General features: G+C 44.9%; 3 protein-coding genes across 11 annotated transcripts; 2 read left to right on the plus strand and 1 right to left on the minus strand.

Moving 5' to 3' along the window:
* Nucleotides 1-261: 261 nt before the first annotated feature.
* Nucleotides 262-9,331, plus strand: PRELID3B (PRELI domain containing 3B). Of its 6 annotated transcripts, XM_055544575.1 has the most exons (9): nucleotides 262-493; nucleotides 816-884; nucleotides 4,237-4,360; nucleotides 4,467-4,635; nucleotides 5,753-5,842; nucleotides 6,387-6,457; nucleotides 6,570-6,672; nucleotides 7,469-7,592; nucleotides 8,160-9,331. In XM_055544575.1, the coding sequence occupies exons 3-9, from the start codon at nucleotides 4,347-4,349 to the stop codon at nucleotides 8,189-8,191; spliced, it is 603 nt and encodes a 200-aa protein (XP_055400550.1). In that variant the 5' UTR covers nucleotides 262-493; nucleotides 816-884; nucleotides 4,237-4,346; the 3' UTR covers nucleotides 8,192-9,331. The 6 variants fall into 6 exon arrangements, 5 of the variants coding, with proteins under 5 accessions (XP_055400550.1, XP_055400549.1, XP_055400552.1 ...); XM_055544574.1 differs by lacking the exon at nucleotides 816-884; XR_008701596.1 differs by lacking the exons at nucleotides 816-884; nucleotides 4,237-4,360 and having other exon boundaries at nucleotides 7,465-7,592; nucleotides 8,160-8,184.
* Nucleotides 9,332-10,683: 1,352 nt separating this feature from the next.
* On the plus strand, nucleotides 10,684-14,262 carry ATP5F1E (ATP synthase F1 subunit epsilon). The gene is made up of 3 exons (XM_055544578.1): nucleotides 10,684-10,846; nucleotides 12,546-12,672; nucleotides 14,104-14,262. Exons 1-2 carry the CDS (start codon nucleotides 10,815-10,817, stop codon nucleotides 12,667-12,669), a joined length of 156 nt encoding a protein of 51 aa, XP_055400553.1. The 5' UTR covers nucleotides 10,684-10,814; the 3' UTR covers nucleotides 12,670-12,672; nucleotides 14,104-14,262.
* Nucleotides 14,263-18,420: 4,158 nt separating this feature from the next.
* TUBB1 (tubulin beta 1 class VI) lies at nucleotides 18,421-23,495 on the minus strand. Of its 4 annotated transcripts, XM_055543186.1 has the most exons (5): nucleotides 23,439-23,495; nucleotides 20,512-20,620; nucleotides 19,740-19,850; nucleotides 19,512-19,603; nucleotides 18,421-18,905 (listed from the first exon to the last, which is right to left on the minus strand). In XM_055543186.1, exons 1-5 carry the CDS (start codon nucleotides 23,493-23,495, stop codon nucleotides 18,528-18,530), a joined length of 747 nt encoding a protein of 248 aa, XP_055399161.1. In that variant the 3' UTR covers nucleotides 18,421-18,527. The 4 variants fall into 4 exon arrangements, with proteins under 4 accessions (XP_055399161.1, XP_055399158.1, XP_055399160.1 ...); XM_055543183.1 differs by having other exon boundaries at nucleotides 18,421-19,603; XM_055543185.1 differs by lacking the exon at nucleotides 20,512-20,620 and having other exon boundaries at nucleotides 18,421-19,603; nucleotides 23,462-23,495.
* Between the last annotated feature and the right edge of the window lie 2,192 nt (nucleotides 23,496-25,687).

Here is a 25,687-nt window from a genome sequence, read left to right on the forward strand (position 1 = left end):
AGTCAACAGGCCTCAGAACCCCAGGCAAGCACGGGCTGGGATGGAAAGAGGTGAGGCGACCTGCCTGCGCGCCGAAGAACCGGCTGGGCCAGGCCCAACTCTGCCCTGACGACCGCGCTCCTGCCTACGCCCTCGAGGGGGCGGGCCGTAAACCGTGTGCCGCGCCTGCGCAATACAACGCCCGCGCCTGCGGCCCGGAGCGCTGCCCTCGAACTGCGCCGGCGCGGTGCGCCAGGCGCTAAGGGGCGGGGCTCCGTTGCGCCGCGCGCAAGGCTGGGGCAAAACCCGGGCCGGGATAGGGCGTGGGGCAGCGCGTCGGGACGTCCCTCGCGTCGGGCCCGACGGCGCGTGCGCATTGGGTGGCCGGCTCGGCGGCTGAGGGGCGGGGCGGGGGCAAGAGTGGCCTCTTTGCCTCATTTGTGCCCTAGCGCCGCCCGGACACCGTGCTGGCCGCCGACACCATGAAGATCTGGACTTCGGAGCACGTCTTTGAGTAAGTTTGGGGGTAGGAGCAGGTCGGCGGGGGTCACGGGGCAACTGGGGGTAGGAGGGTAGGTTGGGCCCGGAGTCGCGGCGAGGCCCCGGCGCACTTCAGGAAGCTTCTGGGCGTCGGGCCTAGTGTGGGGAGCTGGGCCCGAGCGCCTCGGAGCCCGGGGCTTGGGGTCCAAGGTCACGACCCTGGGGACACCCCAGAAGTGGGCTCCCAGGGGACACGGCCGGACGGGAGGGGACTGGGGATGGGGCCTTTGCGGCCTTCCTCTGGGGGACGCCCCCTCGGGTGGCAGGGGCGGCGCCGAACACGAGGTCCGTGACAGCCCGGTAGGCCCGAGGATCCTGGAGAAAGGCGTGGACTGTCGAGATTCTGGTCGCCCCGCCACCTTCAGGTAGAGTTTCTTAACCTCGGAATGTGGATTTAGGGTGAGCTCAGGCGACCAGGAAGTGGAACTTTTTCCAGCAGCTTCGTGCCTTGAGGAGTTGCAATTTATGGCCTTGGAATTGGAGTCCAAGGTACAGCCCTGACTCTGACAAGCTGTGTGACCTTGGGTTACCCATTTCCGTCGTCTGAGACACGGAAGATGACGGTGTTGTCAGGGCCTGACAGCACTGAGATGTCTTTGAGGCCATGTTCATTAACAACTCCTGGTTAGGGGGAAATGTTTACTAAGGAAAAAGGTCTTAAGCCAGTTGGATGTTGAGAATTAAATTCTTGGCTGCTTCCATGATTCATTGTGCAGAAGAACCATGCCTTGAATCCCCTGTATCGTTTTTGCCTGAACAAATTGTTGATCGATTATCTCATCACTGTTTATTGACTAATAATTTTTCCTCTCACCGGTTTGAAATGCCGCCTTCATCCTAAAACACTGCTGTGATTTATATTTTAATCCATTTCTGAGCTGTCTGCCCTATTTGACTGATCTTGCTATTGTTGCCACACTGTTTTAATTTTTATAGCTTTGGTAGTATGTTTTAGTGTAACCATTTGGTTTAAAAACAAAAACAAAACGACGTTTCTGAAGGCAGTGTTAAAACATGTTGTAGACTGTTTACATTCTTATCAAATCAGACGCATGCAGGAGTTTGCTAGATCCTAGAAAGCAGAGAATGTTAGAAGCAGAGGGAAGGTTTCTTTTCTCCCTAATGTTTACTATTTTTTAGGGGGGAGACCCTAAATATGTAGTCTTTTTTATATTCTTTAACCAGGTCAAATTCTTCTACTCTGTTTGAACCATTAGGATCATGGGTGGTTTCTTCTTTGCAGTTTTCTTCTGGGTTTAAATGCTTAAGTTCTTTCCACTGTGTCTTATAACTTTCTTCCTTAACACTCTTCTCCCTAGGTTGTTCCCCACCCCTCCTCTTCACTCATTCTGCCCTTTTCTTTAATGTTTCCCTCTCTTTTTCCCCTTCAGTGTAAATGCTCAGTGAAATTCTGCTATTGGCCTTCTTGCATTTCATCTCTGAAATTTGATGAAGGCTCTGAGACTCTGCTCCCAGAACATAGACATACTCACATAAATGCTCTGCATGTTCTGGGAGAAGCCCTGATTCTCCCCAGATAATCTGACTTCTTGATCAAGGTCCCAGCTGATACATACACATTCCCAGCAGCCAAATCTGTACCTAAGGCTCCAGCCTCTCTTGACCTTCAAATCCTTATTTTCAGGTTTCAGCAGTGTGTCTCTGCTCCAGTGTTCTGCGGGCTTTTCAAACTCAGCATCCCTGAAAGTGAAGTTGTTTATCTCTGCTCTCAAATTTTACACTTTGCCTATGTTTCCCATCTTAAGGATGTTACTAACCAACATCTAAGTCATCTTAGAAGACTTTCTGTGTATTTCCCATCTTTGAGTTGCCAGACTTCCTTCTGAGGTCTAGCATGTAGTTGGTAACTAGTTGAAGTCATTCATTGATTCTTACACCAAATATGAAAGCCCACTAGGCACCAGGCGCTGTTCCTTGGATCGATTCCACTTTGGTAAATAATCAAGACATTATTGCTGCCTCAGTGAAGTGTTCCCACGTTTTATAGGTGAAACAATTGGACAGTTCACCAAGCCAGCACCAGTTCCACTGATTGACTGCCCTTTGGCACTATCTTTTGAATGTCTTGCAGTGTGAAGTCTTTTCACATGATTACATTAATTCAGTTAAAATGAATTTCTGGAAGATTGTTTATTGTCATATATATCCTTTGTGATTTTTGAGCTAGACGTGTTTTATAAAGCTAAGTCAACATCAGTGTTTTCAGGTTGGCCCAGAGAGGAGAGAAGTACTGAATTACAAATAACATACAACCATCCTGAAACCTTGCAATTGCTAATTTTTTAGAGGAGGTGGGGAAGAGAATAAGTTCCAGGAAGCCAGCTATCCAGAGTCTCTGACTAGATGGAGACAGGGATGGGCTCACTCATCTGATTGTCATTTTAGATAGTTTCCTTGGTAACAGTCAGAGTGCTTGTCCCCTATCACTTCTTTTTGTGGGGACTGTTTAGATTTGTGAAATAGATTTGCTTGTATGCCTGCACTTAATGCTGAATAAGGCTTGAGATTAAAAATACAATGGGATTCATTTCTGAATAGTATAGCAAAAATGAAAGCATTAAGAGTAATGGTGGAATGGGAGGGAGGTTCAAGAGAGAGGAGACATATTTATACCTATGGCTGATGGATGGCAGAAACCAGCACAATATTGTAAAGCAGTTATCCTTCAATTAAAAGTAAATTTAAAAAAAAAAATGGTTGTCCAGGGTTTTGCGAAGCAAGTGGGGTTGAGATTTTTCTTCTGTCCACAAAAAGTTATTAGGCTTAGTTGCTCTGAAAAGTTAAAATAGATTAGTACCTACTTGTTTTGCTTTTAGAAAAATAAAAAGCCATGCTGTGTCGTTTATCAGTAAGTGAAGTTTGAAACACCATCTCCAGATCTTGTCTTTCCTTTCAGTGAAGATGTAGAATCAGTCACTTTTAATGCTCATTGTAATTAGTCAGAGGTTCACTAGAAAGGGGTATCTTTTGTATAAGTATATTGTTCAGGTAAACTGTGAAGAGAACAAATGTACATTATGTTGTAAATCACCCAAGTACATGTGTTTTTCCAGAAATATAAAGATGCTGCAGGTTCCCTGATGCTGTTGCCATCTTAATCCTTCATAAGCAAAGGCTGATGAAGAGAGACTATTAGAAAATGGCACATTGCTGCTGCTGCTAAGTTGCTTTAGTCATGTCCGACTCTGTGCAACTCCATAGACAGCAGCCCACCAGGCTCCCCCGTCCCTGGGATTCTCCAGGCAAGAACACTGGAGTGGGTTGCCAGTTCCTTCTCCAATGCATGAAAGTGAAAAGTGAAAGTGAAGTCGCTCAGTCGTGTCCAACTCTTAGCGACCCCATGGACTGTAGCCCAACAGGCTCCTCCGTCCATGGGATTTCCAGGCAAAAGTACTGGAGTGGGGTGCCATTGCCGTCTCCAAAATGGCACATTAGGAGTACCTTAAAAAAAAAAAACCAGTATATTGAGTGACCTTTTCAAAACAGATGTCAGAACCACTCCTTGGAGGAAAGTAAAGAATAAAAAGATTGGCTGGAGGGGTCACGATTATTTATTACATTATTAGAGGCAAGTACATGTTTAATATGAATCAGTGATTCTTAGAAACAAAATTTATGTGTGAGAGGATACTGGTGAGTGGAAAATATGACTCAGGAAACTACTGGAGTGTTCTATAGGTTATTTTAACCTTGCAGGCATCAGCTGTGACACATAGCCTGTGTACTGAAAAAAAGACTGAAATCTGTACACCTTCATAATGTAGACTGAGCCCCCTGAAATCATCTTCCGGTCAACATTTCAGAAAATGATTTTCCCTAGGTAAATTAAGTAAACTTTAATTGTAAAGAATAATTTGATGAGTTATATAAATGGTTGAATTTATATGCATGTTGTTAAAGGTTTGATTTTTGATTCGTGTCTGCAGCCATCCATGGGAAACCGTTACAACAGCTGCAATGCAGAAATACCCAAATCCTATGAATCCAAGTGTGGTTGGAGTTGATGTACTGGACAGACACATAGATCCCTCTGGAAAGTTGCACAGCCATAGACTTCTCAGCACAGAGTGGGGACTGCCTTCCATTGTGAAGTCTGTAAGTGTGCCTTTGTTCCTGAAGCAGCGTGACTGCTGGAGAGAAGTTTTCTAGACCACATTATAATTTCAAATAGGTGGTGGGAGCCGATTTGGAATGTCATTTTTGCATCAGTTCAAATTGTATTATAATAAACTTGAGTTATGAGTGTATAATGAATTGGAAATATTATTACAGTCTTCATGAAGTCACCTGATAAAACCTTCTGAAGGAAGCCAGCTAATGCTCTGTGATCTGAAAGTTTTATTCTGCTTTTCCTACCTTGCCAACAGCTTGAGCTATGGCAGCTGGGATTTGGTGCTGGTGGTTAGTGGGCAGCTGCTGGGGTCAGTGGTGCTGCGACGTTAAGTGAGGCATAATCTCAGTTTGCCGTGGCCATGTTTGTTCCAAGATCTGGTGCTTCTGCCTGTACAATGGAAAATGTAATTCTGTGCTCTTTCAAGGGAGCAGGTTTTAGGGATCCAGTCTATCATGATGGGAGAGAATCCTAGTATAAGTGGACCAAGTTATCTGTAGAAACTCTCTTCATAGAAGGTGGGCCCACGCAGAAAATGAAAGTACATGTTTTTCACCAGCAATGTGCTAACTGCTTCCTTTGTTCTAACTGCTGCACTAGATGATGAGGACAAAGAAGTGAGCAGGGTTGGGATGGGCTTGGGGTCAGAGCGTGGGCGTGCCCCTGGATGTGCTGTGTTACCTCCCTGTGAAGTGGCTGGTCTTCTGCCTGGAGAGCAGAGCCACCACATCGTTCCCCTTGGACTGCACCAGGGAAACCCTGACAGACACTCTGAAGCTCTCCTTTCTCTCCATCTATGTTTCCCGAATGTCAGGCTCACTGCTTCACGTCAACCTTGGCAGTTTCCGCATCCTACCTTGTCCTGCATACGTTCTCAGCTGGCTGGTGGCTAAATTGTCTCTGCGGAAGGTTTTTGTGTCTGGGAGTCTCCTCTTCTCCCTTAAGTGGGCCTCCTTTCTGATCTTTGTCTCATTCCTTGTGTTTTTTATGAAAACACATTTTTGGTTCAAAATACTAACACATCTTTACCTACAAATAAAATATTGATAACACTAGTTAAGAAATCCTCCTCTGATCACTAATTCCAAGTGTTTTACTTAGATTATTGGTGCGGCAAGAACCAAAACATATGTGCAAGAACATTCTGTAGTGGATCCTGTAGAGAAAACAATGGAACTTAAATCTACAAATGTAAGTAACTACCTGGCTTAGTTTTTTCTTCTTTTGTGGTCGTGGTGTAGTCACTAAGTCGTGTCCAACTCTTGCGACCCCATGGACTGTAGCCTGCCGGCTCCTCTGTCCATGGGATTCTCCAGGCAAGAATACTGGAGTGGGTTGCCATTTCCTTCTCCATTCCCTCTTGTAGTTGATACAAAAGTGGACATACACTCTTCAGCTTGGTCTAAGAAATTCGTACTCAGATGCTGGACCGTCTCTGCCTGTTTGCAGCCTCAGTGCTCTAATGAGCCTGCCTGTTACTTCTAGAAGATAGCATTCAATAAAATGAATTTGGAATCAGTGTATATTATTACTATCATGGTGCTTTTGTAAAATTTATTACTTTTTTAATAAAAAGTAAGCAATGAATATTGAAAAGTTCTATTTACATGGTAATATAAAAGTGGTTATATGCTGTTTTGCATATTTACCCAGCAAGATTTTGGTTTGTGAGTTAATTTGGGAAATGTTTTTAATCTTGATTCCCGACATTATTTGACTTTTTTTAATTCTGTAGATTTCATTTACAAATATGGTTTCGGTAGATGAGAGACTTATATACAAACCACATCCTCAAGACCCAGAAAAGTAAGTGAAAAGTATTTTAACAAGCTTATTTTACAATATATTTTAATTTTTCTTAAGTATGAAAAATGAAAATTAGGTCATCCTGAAGCTGTGCGAATGTGTTTTGTTCTAGAACTATTTTGACTCAAGAAGCCATAATTACTGTGAAAGGAGTCAGTCTCGGCAGTTACCTTGAAGGGCTGATGGCAAGTACGATATCATCAAATGCTAATAAAGTAAGTAAGGCTGCTCTCACTCAACGTGGGGGGTGGGGTGCAGGCTTGTAGGATCTTAGTTCCCCAGGTCCCCTGCAATGGAAGCACGGAGTCTTAACCGCTGGGTCACGTGGGAAGTCCGTCCTGCTTGCTCGTCTTCCTGGGTCATTTCTTAGAAGAGCTGTCCTTGTGAGCTGTCTGAGCCCCGGCAACGTGATGCCATGTGGGCTGTTACTGGGGTCTAATGTGTCTGAGTTCACATTCCACCTGTAATTTCCACCTGTAACTCTGACCAGCCTTTCATCTTGGGCAGTTAACTAAGTGAGTCTTTCTCTGCCTCAGTTTCCTATCTGTGAAGTGAAGATTAATTACCCACCTTACAGGGTTGGGTGTGAAGAGTAAATGAGGTATCATGGGAAATCTGTGGCTGGGGGCCCAGCACTTGGGGGCAGGGGGAGGTGAAGATGTGTGTCACTGTTGAAAGCATAGATTCTCAGCCTGTTTCTCATTATCATCTCCCTTCACCCCCAGATCCACTGTAGATATTTTCTCCTAACTATCCCCACCCTGAGAAATTATTTAATGCCAAACATTATGTCTACAGATTCAGAGATATATGGGTCTGCGTCTGTGCTTTATACATTAAAAGAATGAGATTTTTCCCTGCTACCCCCCAACTAATTTTTGCCCCATTGAAAATATATGATTTAAAATAAAGTAAGTTTAGAGAAAGAGATGTCTAATGCACTGTTTTATAACGTGTAATATCATTCAGCAGTCAAAAGATATTCATAGATGCCTTCTCTATGTCAGGCAGAGTGCTAGGCTAGACTGGGGAGACAGCGGGGAGCAAAACAAACGTGGTGCCTGCCCTCGTGGAACTAAGAGGAAGGCGACATTAATCATACAACACGGCATTAGGAAAGGAAAAGTACAGAAAGGTACGAGAGTGCTTCATGAGTGCTGAGTAAGTGGTGTTGCTGCTGAGTTCTGAGCGAGGGGTGGGTAGGCCGTGAGGGGTCTGCTAGGGAGTGGTCCAGGTGGATCAGCTACATGTGCAAAGGCTCCAAGGCCAGAAGCAGTCAGTGCTCCTCATTCTGTCCCTCAGGGAAGTACACAGAGTCCCAGGAGAGAGGGGTTGGAGAGCAAGTTAGACCAGAGCCTCGGACAGCATTTTGGTGTAAATATGGACATTAAAAGAGAAACGGAGTTTGACCTCGCCATCAGAAGGGGGACCATTCTAATCATAAAGTAAAACATCACTATCATTTAATTGTAGATTCTTTTTAGAACATCTTTTGCAAACAAAAACCAGTTTTAGATCAAGCCAGTTTCTCAAAGCATTTGATATTTGGTAAATAACATTAAAGAAGAAAATACAAAGAAAAACTGTCCTAGTGAGGTTTAGTTACGCTTGTTCCGCCCATTGTGACTTCCTTACGTGCTATTCGTGCATGCCTTTGCCCTCACTTGGTATCAGTAAACATACTGGATTTTTTTTTTTTAAGGGCCGAGAAGCAATGGAGTGGGTAATACATAAATTAAATGCTGAACTTGAGGAACTGACAGCTTCAGCAAGAGGAAGCATACGGACACCCATGGCAGCAGCAGCATTTGTGGAGAAATGATAATGGAGGTTGATAGATGGCACCCAGTTCCCCAGGTCTCTACAAGCTGGCAGTATATTTATTTGTTATTTAAAAAATACAACTCTATTTTAGGTAGAATTTTTTTTTTAAATAAGCTGAAGAAAAGCTATGTGACTTGATCAAACAGAGGTGCAGGGTTTCTAAATAAAAGGGATCAGCTGAAATTAGTATTGTCTGAAATGACTGATTTTGAGGATTCCAGTATTTATGCAAAATTTTAAGCTTTTTGAAAAGTATGCTTGGAAATTGGTATTGGCTGATGAAACCTCCTTAAGGTAGAATTTTAAAGCTTTTCATGCACTGGAACTCTACCTGGCTTTGGACCAACCCCAGAACCAAGCAGAGCCCTTTCTGCATACGCAAGACTGCCCTGCTGCGGTAAACTTGGAGAGCTTCCATGAGGGAACTCACTGTTAAAGGAGAAACTATCATTTTAAAAAGACAAATTGTATGAAATAATTTGCTATAAACCACCATTAAAAATCACAATGCTTTAATTTCATACTCAGCATTTTTTGGAGTAAAAATTATCACAAAAGTAATAAATGACTCCAACAAAAGTACATTTTATTGTGTTATAAAGAGTACTGTACTGATTTGCCAAAGTTTTGTAACTTAGTAAAGATATTACCTTCCTTGGATTTGTACTTTATGATTTAGTATGCTGTATCGTGGGCTGGTTATGTTAACTGAAGAAATAAAGTCATTACCAGAGTTTTGCAGCACTCTAAACTTAAAACAGAAGAACAGCTGCTCACATCTTTTAGCATTTCACATTTGCCTAACATAAATTGCCATGTGTCAAAATCACGGTTCTGTAATTGCTAAAGCATGATATGTCAGGTTATTTGAATATAATTACTTTGTGAAGTAATTATGACCACAAAACATCTTTGTTACATGAAGAGCTGTACATCATTTGAAATTACTCAAATGATGTCTTGATCTGAAGCATAAATCCCAGGGACTTAATGTTTTTAATAACACTGTGTCACTGCGGGGGATGGGGGTGGTGGAGAAGAAAAAAATAATAGGGTGAAAAAAAAAGGCATTGGCCTAAAGCACCCTGTGAACTGTTTTGCAGCTTTTATTTATAGGAAATCCTTGCTTTGGATGAACAGTCCAATATGTGTATTTTGTAGCAGGCAATTAATTATCAACCACTAAGTAAGAATATCTATGATCCTTGGAATTGTTGCATACAGAGTACTGTTATTAAAAGATGATGAGCTCTTGCATTTATTTCCCAGTACTTAATGCTATAAACTTCTAGTCAGTTTTCCTACAAAAGAAACCAGTTAATATAGGTACATAAACCACAAAAATCATATACCAATTTAAAAATTAGTGTTTTTCTACTTAAAATACTGTTTAGCTTGAGGCTTCTTAGAACATTTGTAAAAGCACATTAAAGCCAATAAGGTTTTTTTATTTTTATAACATTTTTTACAATTAGAATAGCATTTCAACTAAACAAAACATTGCTGAATATTGATATTTAATAATTACCTTGTATAATTTCTGAAAATTATACTTGTTCTGGAAAGTGTCAGAATAGCCTAATGATAAAAAGATTTCTAAACAAAATGTTATCCTGACTTTTTTATTCTAATCTATAAATTTTCATTTTCCAGTGTAGTTACTTTTAGTAAAGTAGCTGGTAGTTAATGGCTTTTACCTGTTAAGCATTTGAGAGGACTGGAATACTGGTTTTCATGGGTTAGAATTAAGGCTCTAAGACTGTGTAGCATATTTTTTAATATTAAAGGTGGATCTTATATGAATTAAGAAAAAACTTCCTGTTAATAAAAACTTCCTTTTAACTATGATGTTTTTCCTGATTATAATTTCTTTCTAATAACTGCAAGGAGTAAAAGTGTTTTATCCTTGTAAGAATTCGCCTAATGCCACGTGCTGGAGCCGGCTCAGCGCCCAAGGTTTAGATTCTAGGTTGGACGCGCAGCGCCTCGGCCCTCCCTTCCTCCGATGTCCGGTCCGCTCCCCTGGCCGGGCTCTGCTGCCCGGTCTAGTTACCCACCCTGGGCCGGCCTGAAACCCCAGAACTGCCGAGAGTCGGCTCGCCATGGTTAACTGTTAACTCGGGACGGTAGTGCTGGCGCGTCGTCAAGGTCCGGACCCGGCCGTCGGGTCCCGGGGAGGGAAAGGGGTGGCGCGCCCAGAACACGGGCCTCGACGCGATTCAGAGTCCCGCGCTACCGGAGCCACGCGGTCACGCCTCCCCTCTAGCCCCGCCAAGGCTACTACGGAAACCCGCAGGACACACCTGCACTGGCAACCGCGGCACGGGTCGCGCGCCCCTATTGGCTCACGGCGCGGGGAGCATTCTGCGACGAGGCGGTGAACGGCCGTCCGGGAAGGCGGGGCGGGACTGGCAGCCTCAGAGCCCCGCCCCTTCCGCTTCTCAGACCTGACCTTCCGGCAGCCGGGCCGCGCGCCGAACCGACATTGACAGGTCCTCGCGATTCGGCCCGACGCGCCCCCTCTCGCGACATCATGGTGGCGTACTGGCGACAGGCTGGACTCAGGTAGGCCCAGGCCTCGGGAAGGGCGGACCTCTGGGGCACGGGGAGGTACGGGGCGGCCCGGGGTCGGAGGTCACGCCGGGCGCTTCGCGGATGGGGGTCGGCACGGCGAGTGAGGTCCCAAGATGGCGGCCTGCAGACGCTGGGCCAGGGTCACGGCCGCCGGGGCCCGAGCACTTGCCGGCACCTGCCGAGTGTCACCGAGCACCTGCGTGCTCCCAGGAGCGCCCTCGACAAGTGCCATGTCTTCTCAAGGACGGCGCTTCTCACCCGCGCGGCCTTTGGCCTTTGAATTGGACTCAGTTGAGGTTCTGGAAGTAACAGAGCTCGAGAGAGCGGAGGGGTTCTCTGGGTGTAACCACGGTCACCGTAGCTGGCGTTTCTTTCTAGCATCATTAAAAATTAACTCCTGATGTCAGGTTTATCGGTAAAACGGGTGAAAGCCCTTGATAAGGTGTAAATAGCTCTGCCACAGGTGAGTGGTGGCTCCTGGGAAGCCAGACTATGGAACACACTGGAGGCCACGGCTTCTGGTGAGATGGAGAAACCATGGATCTAGGTGTCACACCTGGTTTCTTTGCCCATACACCCGATTGAGCTGCTCACCTGGCTCAGGTTAACACACCTTGTTACTTGACTAGATTAAGTAGCACCTCCTAATGGTGACCTGTGGGTATGTGACTGGGCAACCCAAGACTGTGCTGATTTTCAGGGTCGAGGCAGAGTTCTGTAGGATTGGAGGCATGATGGTCCCCCTCAGAGGCAGCACCTACCATGCGATAGGTGGGGCAGACCTGCTCACCTCACTTGGTCTTTCATCCTCCCAGCCACCAATGGGACAAATTCTGTTATCCTTCTGCTTTGTGCTGTTGTTTTTACAGGTGAGCAAATTAGACAAAAAGATGCAAAGGTCACCAATTCCTAGGAGTGGAAGCAAGAATCTGAACTCCTATCTCTGGACCCCCAAAAAACAAACCTGAAAATATGAGAAAATAGTCAGCAGCAAACTCCCCTTCCTGTTTTCAAAGAGTGTTAAAAGTGAGCTTACATCTCCTGGAAAATAAGGTGTTGATGGGAGTCCCACGTAGCAAACAGGAAGCAGGCTGTCAGATATTTTGCTCGAATTGATGATGTTCTCTAAGGGCTTCTCAGTTTAACTTAGAAACTTTGATTGGGAAGTTATTTTCAATGGCAGACCTGTGAATCAAAATCCAGTATTCTGAGGAAAACCTTTAAATAATCAGAAGTAGAGCTCTTTTCATTCAAAATAGGTGTGTTTTTTTCCTCTTTTAATTATGTATGCTTTATCTTGTAAGAATAATAAAAAACAAAATGTTGAATCAAATGGGAAAAAGTACAGTCATGTTATACCCTTTGTTAACATTTAGGACTGTGCTGTGGGTTTTTCCCTCTAATAAATCGATGCATCTTTTAGTTCAAATTCATATGTATTGAAGAGAAAACAGTGCAAAGAAAAATAAATCTCCCATTCTAATACCAATGAAGGCTTCGATACATTTCTTTCTGGTCTTATTTCTCTTTGTATATATTCCTTTTGCATCAGTCATTTATTTTAAAGTTCAGTTCTACAATAATGTACAACGAAACCAAAAGTATAGGCAGGAAAACAAAAGCACAGTCACACAACCAGTCTGGCTGGATCATTGATTATTAGCTTTCTTGCTGTCTCATTTCCTTCCAGCTACATCCGATACTCCCAGATCTGTGCAAAAGCAGTCAGAGATGCACTGAAGACTGAATTCAAAGCAAACGCCATGAAGACTTCTGGGAGCACCATAAAAATTGTGAAAGTGAAAAAAGAATAATCTGTAAGTTACTGATACATTTAGAAAAAGAGTTGCACCATAAATTTTTAGAAAGCTTTAAAAAATCAAATTTCAGCTCTCAGAAATAACTGTCCATGTTTGGTCATTTAGAGTTGGTACATTTAGAGTTAGTGGGATGATAATTTGAGACACACAGGTTGTAGAAGTCCCATGGCTTAATCAAAGAATGTCAGTGGGAGGCCCTGACAAGCAGAAGTAATTGCCACATTGATTTTTAGTTCATTTAGCGAAGCTTAGGTAAAGAGCCATCGGCCATCTTATTTTAATTAAACCTGTTTCATTTGTCTACACAAAATCAAATATTCGGAGGATAAACTCCCAACTTTTATAATTGTTATTGGAGTTATGTAACTACTTCAGAAGCTTGAAAAATTACTCTTCTTTAAGAGTTTATTTTCCCCACATCTGCTAGTGTTCTCAAGCATAAGGGCTGCCAGTACAGGCAAGGGTCCTGATTTCTTATCAAGCATTAAAATCATCAAGACCCTGCAGTGAATACTGTTTTGCTAAATTTATTATGCTTTCAGAGTTTGGTTCATTTCACCTCTGATGCTGGCATTGCAAAGTAAGACAGTTTCGTACAGTTGATAAGTTCAAACTACTAAAGTGATTTGATCTCTAAACCACTTTCTTGACATTATTATTTCAAAGATAAAGTGAGGCAAATTACCAGAGGGATGTTTTTCAGATTTAATTTTCTTGTTTTGCTTAAAAAAAAAAAAGCTTCAGATCAGCAGTAGCCAGGAAATGTGATAAATATTAATCCTTTGGCAGCTTGTGGTTATGAGCAATTTTACTTATTGGAACTGCCTCCCCTAAGCATTCTTCATTTTCATTTTAAATTAGTAAATATTTTATTACAAGTCTGGAGATGCAGTGTTTTGAATTGAGCCCTGTTTCTGTTGGGGCTCTCTGTCTAATCTCATCATTCTGAGGAATGAGACCTTTAGGTTGGGTTGTTTTTGTTTTAACAGTGAGATAACTGAGAAAAATCACCCCACTTCTGCCTGCAGCATGGTTGATCCAAACCCTGCATCGAATGCCCTCAACCTTGCGATGTCCTTGGGGCCAGGAAGTAGGGTTTGGCTCCAGTAAACAGCACAGTGACCATTGTCTGTACCTCGTACAGGGAATGAGTCCCCACTGCCTCAACGTCTTCTAAAGGCAGAGTGTTTCTTAACTGTGGGGAGAGTGTTTGGCTTTACTTAGCAGGGAAGTGCCTCTTTGGCTAGGGCCTCTCACGTGAACCCACACTTTTTACATCTGAGAGCCAAGGTTTATCACCAGCCGAGTGAACTGAAGCCACAATCATATTATACAGCTCGTTGTAAGGAAGTTATTTCCCCTATTTGTGTTGGGTTTTTAAGAAAACATAAAAGGACCAGCAACTTGGATTTTCTCTTTTCCTTCTAGACCCTGAGTACAGCCTGAATGCTGCATGTACAAGGTGAAGCTGTGGGCACGTATTATAGCAGATTGGAAACCATCTCCCTTCATGGAAAAAAAAACAAAATAATACCTGTCTTGTTCATAGATTGACAATGCCAGTAAATTAAAGTACAGTTCACTCTAGCTGTTGGTTTTTGATTTCTGTCAGACTTCTTCTTTATGGGAGCCATCTGCACGGCTGCAGGAATATGATAAAGGGAGAACAGAGACTTCTGTCCGTCCAGTGGTTAGCACTCCAAGCTGCAGGGGGCATGGGTTCGATCCCTGGTTGGGGAACAAAGATCCCACAGCCGCCAAAAAAAAAAAACCCAAAAAGTTAAAGGAAGAAGAGATGTCATATCTAGTGACCAAAGGGATCCAGGAGACATTTTGAAAATGTCTCAAAATAGTGCTCTTTTTCATGACATTAATTGACAGAATTGGGCTCTGTCATCAAAGCTGTCTTACTCCTTATCTTCAAATTGCAGACATCATGTCAGAGCTAGTGGCCAGGGGTGGGGGAGGGGAGGTGGGTTGTCTGCTGGCCTCATCCTCCTTTGCAGGCACCCGTCGTATCCACTTGGTGCCACTTAGCCAGTAGACTAAGTGAGAATGATTATTAAAAGTATAGATTAGGAAACAAAATACTAAATTGTAGTATTCATTTCTTATCATGCACTTCAAACCTATAGGGGAGTACTTTTAATGTTGAAATTATCAAGCACAAAATATCTTTTACTTTGTCTTATAAATGAACTTCTATATCCTGGGAGTGTTTCTCATAGGAAACTAGACAAAACCACTCATTAACTTGCTTACCGAGTTGATGGCTGAGCTGACATGAAAATCTAAGGCTCTGGACTGCAGGTCTCAGGCGTGCTCATGACAGCCGTCCAGTATACTTTTTGGGGTAATTCATTTACCCTTTAAATACTTAGAGATAAGAATTTTTGCAAGTGCAGTGTTTCTCTTTCTTTGAAACTTGAGAGCACTTGGCTAAATAAAATCCCACTGCAGAGCTAGAACTGCTTGATTGTTAACCACTTCTGGAGGATGGAGAAATACAGCTGGACAGGAAATTTTGAAACACTTCAGCTTCTGCCCCAGGAACGGCTCTCACCTTGATGCTTAAGCTCACTAAATAAGTTATCAGGGCCACTCATCCACGCTGAGGACGAGCCCAAGAGAACGTTTTTGTTCTTGGCTTCTGGAGAGGACTTCCTGCCCTAGACTCTTGACCTGTATGTAAGTTTTATCTCGTTCTCGGCACAGGGCACACAAAGAGGAGCGGGGGTGCTGAACAGAAGCAGCTTAGGAGCCCCTTGAGCCCTGTGCCTGAGGCTTTTGTCCTGAGCTTTTGAAGTCAGGGCCCCTCAGTTGTCATGCTTCAGTCCCCACAATTAAGGTACCAGGAGGCATCTTTCATTACTGGGACAGAAACAAATGACTCACGAGGCCATGGGGCCTCTGATACCAGACGAATAAAGTAACTGATAGGCAAAGGGCTGAATCATTTCCAGCCAAGTTAATTAGAGATAAGTCATTTTATTCAGGAGGCAGATGGAATAATTAGAGTCGAGACTTAGGGACAGGCCTTGTGATAAGGAAAGGATTAAAGTTAACTGAGTAAAGGACAGATTCACTGCTCAGTAGAGATTCTGTGCGGTTCTTTCTCCATGATTAAAAAAATCCTGAACTGTTACCATGAGGCCCTGCGTCACGCCCCACTGGGTAGCTGGCAGGACCACTGTGTCCAGAATACCAGGGGGCCTGGTCAGATCAAGTTGTGGGTATTTTACTAACCACCTGCGTGACTTGTGAGGGATTCAGTCTCCTCATTCAAACAAGGTTCTTGTGTGTGAAGTGAAGGAATCAAACATGCTCTAAAATCCTGAGTCTACCATCTCAGTCTCGGAGAGACCAATGTTGCTGTAACCACTGTACAGCTAAAGGAAGAGGCCCTTCAAAATTGGGACAGATTTCTTTTGGTTTTAGTGTGTGTTGCCTTTTTTTTTTTTTAATCTATATCTACTTAGCTCAGCTGATAAAGAATCTGCCTGCAATGCAGGAGACCCCAGTTCAATTCCTGGGATGAGAAGATCCCCTGGAGAATAGATAGGCTATTGCTCTGCAGTATTCTTAGGCTTCCCTGGTGGCTCAGCTGGTAAAGAATCTGCCTGCAATAGGAGAGACCTGGGCTTGATCCCTGGGTTGGGAAGATCCCCTGGAGAAGGGAACAGCTACCCACTCCAGTATTCTGGCCTGGAAAATTCCATAGACATGGGGTCGCAAAGAGTCAGAAGTGAAAGTGAGCAACTTTCACTTCACCATACAAGAGTAGGATAGTGGGATGCATTTTGAAATATTTTTAACTACTCAACATTAATAAGTCTGGGTAGTTATGCTCCCAGAAAAGGAATTTATTTAGTCTGAAATAAAGCAATTTAGCCATTTAAAATTGAATTTCTTTGTACTTTAATGATTACTATTGAGCAAACAAAAATCTTTACAGTAATATAAATCAGCAGGGTTTTTGTTGTTTTTTTTTTTTTTTAAACTTTAGATCTGTATCCTTTCCTGCATCTATTTAATTGCCTTTTTAGATTTGAGAAAGTGAAAAAAGTGCCAGAGGAAGCATGTGTATAAATTCTTATGTAATCACAGGTTATGTTTCTTTTTAGCATCTAAAGAAGTTACGAACTCTAAGTAATTCAGGTGCAGTTTCTTATTAAATCTGCTTTCGGTTTTAGTGCTTTTTGAACCACAAGTAGAAAGTGTTTAAAACTTTATTTTTTTTAATTCTGTAGATAAAAGGCATGTCATGATACAAACATCGAGAGAATTTTTCTCTTGGTGCATATTTTGGTTATTTCCTCGTGATACGCACGTGAAAAGAGTGAAGTTTCTCAAAATGAGCTACTATCACCCACCCACTGGCTGCCCTATAACTGCAGGTTACAAAGCAAATAGGAGATGAAAACCCAGTTGCCTGCAAGTAAATAGTTCCTCCCATCACTGGCTGCCCATGGATCCAATTGGATAACTCTCTGGTAATTCTAGAAAGCCATTAAAACCTTTCGTGGATGGGATGGCAGTGCAATATGTCAGAAATAGGTAAACTGTAATTAAGAAGTTATGGATGATTTGATTACGCTCTTGTGTATTTGGTCCATTGTAATGTGAACAGATTAAAATCGTGTAATGGCTAAAGCTGTGTCATCATGCAAACATTTATGGCAACTTCTGCAAATTAATTTGAACTGTAAAAGTTCCCAAATGAGACAGTGTCCTTCATAACCTCGAAGGACACTACAGCCACCGCTGCTTAATTCCTCCGTTTCAGTGGTTGCTGGGCCTGCATGTGCCCTTTCTAAAGAGCAGGGCGGCTGCAGAGCCCTTTCAGGAGGGTTTCTGCATTCAAGTGAAAAGGGCATTTCAAAATAGCCTTTACAAGAAGAACCAAAGATGATGAATGAATTCCCAGAATCAAACATTAATAAGAAACTTTAAAGTATCTACATATATGTTAAGAGCTAGTTATTCAGGGCACTTCCCTGGTGGACCAGTGGTTAAGACTCTGAGCTCTCAGTGCAAGGCATGCAGGTTCAGTTCCTGGACTGGGAATTAAAGAGCCCACATGCTGCACAGCACAGCCAATTTAAAAATATTTTTAAAAGGTGGCTATTCAGACATAAAGATCAGAAGATGGGTTGTCATTTTGTGGGGCTTTTTGCCTGGGTATTTTTTCAGGAAGGACTGCCACTTTCCTTTCCTCCCTTGTCCCTTTTGCAGTTGGTATACTGAAGTGTACACACAATCTCCACAATTTACTAGTGGTCACTGACTCCTGTTTTCCTGTGTGGCTCCCAAACACCAAGCAGTCACCTGACTTTCCTGGAGGTCAGCAGATGTGAAAAGTGGGCAGCAGGCCATGCATTAAGAGAGAACCTACAGTGAGAGCCTTAACAGTCCTGAGATCCCAACAAGTACAGATCCCCAGGCACTTACCAGGGTAGCTGATGCCTATACAACTTAACCTCGCCTGCAGGGGTTCCCCCACCCCATCCACACAGTCCATCTCCACACACAGCAAACAGCCAAATCAAATCTTGAAACAAAGGGAGCACTTTACAGTTAATTCACCTGCCTATTTAAAAGAATAAAATCAAGCTTGTGCACAGAATACCACACTCTTCAAGACCCTAGTGCCTGTCAGTACTTCCCTGCCCCCCACCTCCACCCGCCCCCCACCCCCCACCCCGCCCCCGAAATCCCCCATCAAAGCTAAGGCTGAGTGGCTGCAGGTGGGTCTCTGTGTCGCAGTACAGAATCGGCCTGCCTTCCCGGGGGTGACTTGCTCATCCTAATAGCGCTCCGGAAGAGCCAGCCTCAGGCAGGGCCTCTCGCAGTTAATGTTCTTTATCTGCCGGTTCCACTTCTGCTTCCCCTGCGACCTCCTCCTCTTCCACATCCGCTCTGGCATCTTGAAACTGTTGGTATTCGGACACCAAATCCTGGATGTTACTCTCAGCTTCAGTAAACTCGTTGATGTCCATCCCCTCACCGGTGTACCAGTGCACGAAGGCCTTCCTCTTGAACATGGCCGAGAAATGCTCGGAAATCCTGCCGAACAGCTCCTGGATGGCTGTGTTGTTGCCGATGAAGGTGGCCGCCATGCTCAGCCCCCGGGGCGGGATGTCGCACACGGCCACCTTGACGTTGTTGGGGATCCACTCCACGAAGCAGCTGCTGTTTCTGGTCTGCACGTTGAGCAGCTGCTCGTCCACCTCCTTCGTGGACATCCGGCCCCGGAAGATGCAGGCCACGGTGAGGTAGCGGCCGCGGCGGGGGTCGCAGGCGGCCATGGTGTTGCGGGCATCAAACATCTGCTGGGTGAGCTCGGCCACGGTCAGTGCGCGGTACTGCTGGCTGCCCTGGGCCGTGAGCGGCGCGAAGCCGGGCATGAAGAAGTGCAGGCGAGGGAAGGGCACCATGTTCACAGCCAGCTTACGCAGGTCAGCATTGAGCTGGCCCGGGAAGCGCAGAGAGGTAGTGATGCCGCTCATGGTGAGGGACACCAGGTGGTTGAGGTCCCCGTAGGTGGGCGTGTTGAGCCGCAGCGTGCGGAAGCAGATGTCGTAGAGCGCCTCGTTGTCGATGCAGAAGCAGGCGTCGGAGTTGAGCACAAGCTGGTGCAGCGCCAGCACGGCATTGTAGGGCTCCACCACAGTGTCCGACACCTTTGGTGAGGGCATCACGCTGAACGAGTTCAGGATGCGGTCGGGGTACTCCTCGCGGATCTTGCCCAGCAGCAGTGTACCCATCCCCGACCCCGTGCCCCCACCCAGCGAATGCACTAGCTGGAAGCCCTGCAGGCAGTCGCAGCCCTCGGCCTCGGTGCGCACCGCGTCCAGCACGCTGTCCACCAGCTCGGCGCCCTCTGTGTAGTAGCCCTTCGCCCAGTTGTTACCGGCCCCAGAGTTACCTGTGGGCACAGGGGACTCGGTCACACCCCTCCCCACCCCCACCCCCCCAGGACCGGGCGTGGGGGCTGGGAAGGATGCACACCTCCAGGAGGCACTCTTGCTCTCTCCCCGGTGGAACCTTCCGGAAAAACCTACCGTGGACAAAGCTGTCCGGTTGGAAGAGGGCCCCCACTCGGCTGGATCGGATGCTGTCCATGGTCCCGGGTTCCAGATCCACCAAGACTGCTCGGGGCACATACTTCTTACCTGCATAGAAAGATATGAAGTTAGCAAACTTCTAAGTTATTTTTCTGAAGGTTAATGTTTCATCAAAGTAGAACCTGGGTGAGGGGGGAAAGTCCTTCTAGAAAGTGTCTTGGGTAGATAGACTGGCAATGATAGCTTGGACCCCGACAACAGTCACAGAAATCTGTAAAAAGCTTCAGAAATCACTTCTTCCACCATTGTCCATTTTGTTTGTTCTCTTGCCAGTGATGAGGATTTTGTTCCTATTGGAACTGACTCTACTTTGTATTTAAAAACCAGAAAGGGAAAGTTCCCTGGCTGTGCAGTGGTTAGGACTCTGCAGTCTCACTGCCCAGGGCCCAGGTTCAATCCCTGGTCTGGAAACTGAGATCCCACAAGCCACATAGCATGGCAAAAAATAATAATAATAATTAATTAAAAAAATAAAAACCAGAAAAGGAAGATAAGGGAAAAAATAAAATAATAAAAACCAGAAAGGAAGGTCGGGGTCTAAACAGTCTGTGTTGGCAGCGTGGCCCTCCAGTGACCAGAGACAGCCTTTCCAGGTCTACCCTCTGTAGCTCTCAGAACATCACCCGCCTGTCCCTCTGGTCTCGCAGGCCCTCCTGTCTCTGCTGTGTCCCCGGGGCTGGTGACCGAGGCCAACAGCGCAGCGTCCTACCATGGGCCTCATTGTAGTACACGCTGATCCTCTCCAGCTGCAGAGCGCTGTCCCCGCAGTAGCTCCCGGCCCAGTCTATCCCATGCTCCTCTCCAATCACCTCCCAGAACTGAAAGCAGAAGGAGAGAAGGTCAGTGTGCAGAGGGATCCTGCTGAAGGCCAGGTTGGAGCTGGCAGATTGAGCAGAAAGACAGGAAGCAAGGGCTCTGGGTCTGCTTTCCTCCCTGAGATTTATCTTTGGGGCCCTTTTCCCACCTGCCCGCCCCTTCCTAAATTTATGCTTTGTCCCTGCTGCTAGCCATGAAGATGAAGACTGCATTTTATATCCACCTGAACTGCTTCAATACAATGTCAACACATAAAATGTCAAATTGGATTTTGTTACTGTGAAATTCAGGCCCTCTATACATTAATGCTGTTCTTTTAGAATTTCACCTCAGACAGTGTATCTCTAGTTTGGCCTTACAATGCATCCAGATAGCAGAGTATAGATCCCATTAAGTGAAAATAAACTGAATTCTTATCTGACTGCACGATAACATCTCATTCCACTTTGTGGATTTATTTTCATGCAGTTTTTCCCAAAAGCCCATCACGAGGACACCTATGCATGCTTTTAAACAGTGCGCATTTTGGATGATCAGATATGAGCTCAATTCAAAATTATGCATAGCCATTTTCTGGTAACTATTTGAAACATATTATACCTTCAGTCACATACACATATTATTCATATAGTATGTGCCAGGCTTTTATGGATATAGTTACTGAAATGGCCCCTTTTCATTACCCTGGAGAAGCACAAATATACATGAAAATGTATTCGTTTATATTTAATCCCCAAGGCTGTTTTTCCAACCACATTTATGAATGATAGCTCTGCTTGGCCTTGATCTTATTAATATAAGACTCTGTTTTATAGTAAATTATCAGCAGAAAAAAAAGAAAGTTCTCTGAAACCACAAATTAAATGTCTTGTTTATACTTTTGGATGATTCACATTGCTGTATGGCAGAAACCAACACAACACTGTAAAGCAATTATCCTCCAATTAAAAGTTTTTTAAAATACCAAAAAATAAAATCAGGAGTGAGACTAAAAAAAAATATGTCTTAAAAGTTCTTATGGCCCCAAATAATAAGTTTTTGCTGGGTCTTTAACCATTAGGCAGCACATTTCTGAACCCAGAGCTGAGACCCTGCCTAGACCCTGCACTCCCTGCCTGGATCCTATCTTCACCTTATCTTCCAACTTCAGAGCAGTAGGGGCCCATGCCTCCCTTCTCTGTGTGTTTTAATTTTGAACGTCTTATCACTCCATCAAGGAAGGATGACATCTTCCTTGTAAGCGGTCATTTTCTTTGCCCCGGGTTTTAAACACCTGTATTAAAAGACTTTCATTTTTTCCATAGCTGCGTTAGTTACAGTAGCCAAAATTTGGAAACAATCCAGCTGCCCATGGACAGATGACTGAATAAACAAACGTGATCTATCTAAACAGCTGGATTGTTATTCAGCCTTAAAAAGGAAGGAAATTCTGACACGTGCTACAACAGGGATGGACCCTGAGGACACTATGCTAAGTGAAACAGGCCACTCACAAAAGGCCAAATACTGTTATATGTTCATGAAATTCATAGAGACAGAAAGTATAATAGCAGGTGCCAGGAGCAGGGGAGAGGAATGGGGAGGCAGTGTTTAATGGTGTGCACCAAGTTTCAGTTTTGCAAGAAAAAAGCATTTTAAATTCAGTTTATCAAGAAAAGCATTTTGGAGATTGGAGGCATGACAGTGTGAATGTACTTAACACTACTGAAGTAGATACTTAAACATGGTTACAGATGGTAAATTTTACATCATCTTATCACATATAAACTTTCAAGTTGTAATGCAATAAAGTTTTTAGTGTAATTCATACTAGTAGAATAATTTAAAAATAGTAAAGAGAATAATCAGACAGCTGTTTCATAGTAGAACTGATCACTTTAAAATTAGAGTTGAAGAGGGCTGCCCTGGCGGTCCAGTGGTTAAGAATCTACCTTGCAATGCAAGGAACACCGACTTGATCCCTAGTCTGAGAGGATCCCACATCCCATGGAGCAACTAAGCCTGTGAGCCGCAACTACGGAAGCCCAGGCTCCCAAGAGCCCATCCTCTGAAACGAGAGAAGCCACTGCAGTGAGAAGCTTCCCCCATCCAGCCCTACTGCAATGAAGAGTGGCCACTGCTGGACACAACTAGAGAAAACCCATGTGCAGCAGCAAAGACCCACCACGGCCAAAAATAAATAAATAAATCTTTAAAAAAATAAATTTTTAAAACTTAGACTTGGAGGTATTGGGCTCTGGTATCTGTTTTTTAGCATTGGTCAATAGAACCAAGTACTTTTTAGAAAAATGTGATGGAGGAGGAGAAAAACTTATTTATATCACAAAGGATATATTTTAATTATTTCTGCTGCTGAACCCCAAAAATTTTAGGTTTACCACTTTGATTTTTGGTTGCATTCAAAATAAAATAGTAGTTGATCTTTTTAAACTGGAACATAAATACAGGAGGGGAGGGAAAGCTATCTTAGTGATACAGTGGAAAAATTCTCCCAAGAAACTTTGGAAAACTATTTTGAGACAAAATTACTGGTTTCAGATATGAATGCAGAGGTGATCAAAGTAAAAACGATTGACAGGTGTTTTATACACACAGAACTGTCCACAGAATTAACAGGAGTTAGATTTACCCTTTAAGCCTTTTCCTATGCCCTCAGTCTCTTTAACCACTACAGGCGTCATTTGACATCAGTAAGTCAGACACTGGGCAAGTGCATGGATCTGCTGGGCTCAGGTCCTCCCTGCTACCTTAGGGGCTTTTCTGAGCTGGCTATGCTGTGGATCATGGACAGGCCAACACTAGTAACTGGACATTCCTTACCTTGGCTCCAATCTGGTTGCCACACTGGCCGATCTGGATGTGTACGATCTCACGCATCCTTGCTCTGCGCCCAAGGATCAGACCTGCCTGGAGCGAGTCCCCAGTCTGGGAGAGCTGCTGGTCACCGCCACAAGCCTTACACAACTCTGGTCATCGCAGTGACAGGACCCACTGACCAGGCTGCCTCCCGCAGTGACCCAAGGGTGTGTCCAGCCTGGAGGCCCAGCCCCTGCCCCTCTCTGCTCTGTCATCCTTGTGAAGGGGGAGTTCTTCCTCTCCCAACACGGAATATTGCCCTATCATTTCCTAGAGTTCAAGACCAAAGGCTGCTGTTGTGTGCGCTGCCTACAAGACTGGCTCCGGCCTCGGCATTGCATGGTAGACTCTGGGTGCCAGCACTGGCTCTGGGCCCCCGGATGGTCAGACTCCCAGCTCACTGGGGCGACCGGGGCCACCTCCAGAGACCTTTCCCACCCAAGCCAGTTGTATTATTAGAAATCCATTTGTCTAAATGCATCGCATGACAGATGAGTCCACAAATTCCAGAGTATGAAGTGGCTTCACTACAGCCATACATACAACCAATTAGACATCGCCCCACCCTCCCTCTAGAACTTGCCATGGCTCCCTCGTCTTCAGCTGTGCTTTGTCTAAAAGCCACTGATGGCGCTGAGGTGGAACACGGATGGACAGTTCTTATTTTTATGTTGCATATTCTAATGTTAATAGAAAAAAAAAAAACTTGCTACGTCCTTCAGTCGTGTCCAATTCTTTGCAACCCTATGGACTGTAGGCCACCAGGATCCTCTGTCCATGAGGATTCTCCAGGCAAGAATACTGGAGTGGGTTGCCATGCCCTTCTCCAGGGGATTTTCCTGACCCAGGGATCGAACCTAGTCTCTTATGTCTCCCGAGGTTCTTTACCACTAGCGCCACCTGGGAAGCCCAATAGTAGAATGATAATAAGAGAAAGTTTGCTTTTTCAACTTGGCCAAATTTGTATGGGTGACATATTCTTGGGAGTTTGGGAAATCAGAGTGGAGATGTAAGATCTAAACTCTCCAGCATGCCATCAAGGCCTTTGCTAACCTGGCTCCAGGCTTCCATCTCAGCATCCCCTCGAGACTTTGGTCCTGCGTGCTCAGGGTTCTGGAATATTCCCTCCTCCACACTGGGCCATGGGGTTTTCAGCCCACGACTGCTCTCTCCCAGCACATTGTTCATACTGGCCATCACTCGCCCCTCCCTGACATGACAAGGCCCCCTTTAACGTAAAAGCCTGTGACTGCCCCACCCACCTTTCTGCCCAGGACACAGCCTGGCTGCCCCTTTGCACCGCACCCCCAACTCTGCTCTGTTGCCCCTTTGCTCTCGTCATGGGGGTCTCACTGACTTTGGTTCCTTTACCAAACGATGAAGTCCCTCAGACCCAGAGTCCCAGCCACATTTCCCTGACACCCAGTGAGGGCCAGCCACACAGGAGATGCTCAGCCCCATGTTCCCAGCAAACCAGGCTCACCACCAGCCCCTTGCCTATCACCTCTCACCCTGCAAGCCCCAGCCTGACCATCAGCTCCTAAACCATGTGCCTTCCTACACATTGGGAAACCCCAATGTGAGGTCAGTGACATGAGCAGGGAAGTTATCCCCAGTGGACTTTCTGGGGAAAATAGTCTCCTGTCCTCCCAGGAGTTCAACCACAGAGTGAAGAGCTGAGGCAAACGCTGGGAGGGAAACCCACAGGTAGGGAAGAAGGACTTTGTCCCATGGTGCCCGCCACAGGCCCACTCCTGTCTGTTGTCTGGTGATCTCACGCATCACATGCAGACTAAAAGCTCCATGACCCTCGGTCAGGTCCTAGACCAGGGAAGAGTTGCTGTAAGGGACACGAAGGAGACACCTGTGGACATTTGAGCACAGACTGTGTAGATAGGATAATAACATTGCAGCCACCTTCTATTTCCTGAACTTGATCTTGGCCTGGGGACTACGCACATGCAAGCCCTTATTTTCAGGAGACACTTTGAGGTATTCAAGGTCACCACGCAACTTTCTCTGAAACAGCAGGGCAACAATGGCTGAGTAACACATGGAGAGAGAGGTTAAGCAAACTGGGACGTGTTAAGAGTTAGTGAATCTTTCCAAACTTAGAAATGAGGACTCTTGAGACATGTCTCTTAGTTTGGAAAGTTCTTCCTGCTCCAAGTTGAATGACCACTTCATTCACACCTGCGTCTGCTCCAGACTTG

This window comes from Bubalus kerabau, chromosome 13 (genome assembly GCF_029407905.1).
Source record: "Bubalus kerabau isolate K-KA32 ecotype Philippines breed swamp buffalo chromosome 13, PCC_UOA_SB_1v2, whole genome shotgun sequence".
In the NCBI taxonomy this organism is placed as follows: domain Eukaryota; kingdom Metazoa; phylum Chordata; class Mammalia; order Artiodactyla; family Bovidae; genus Bubalus; species Bubalus kerabau.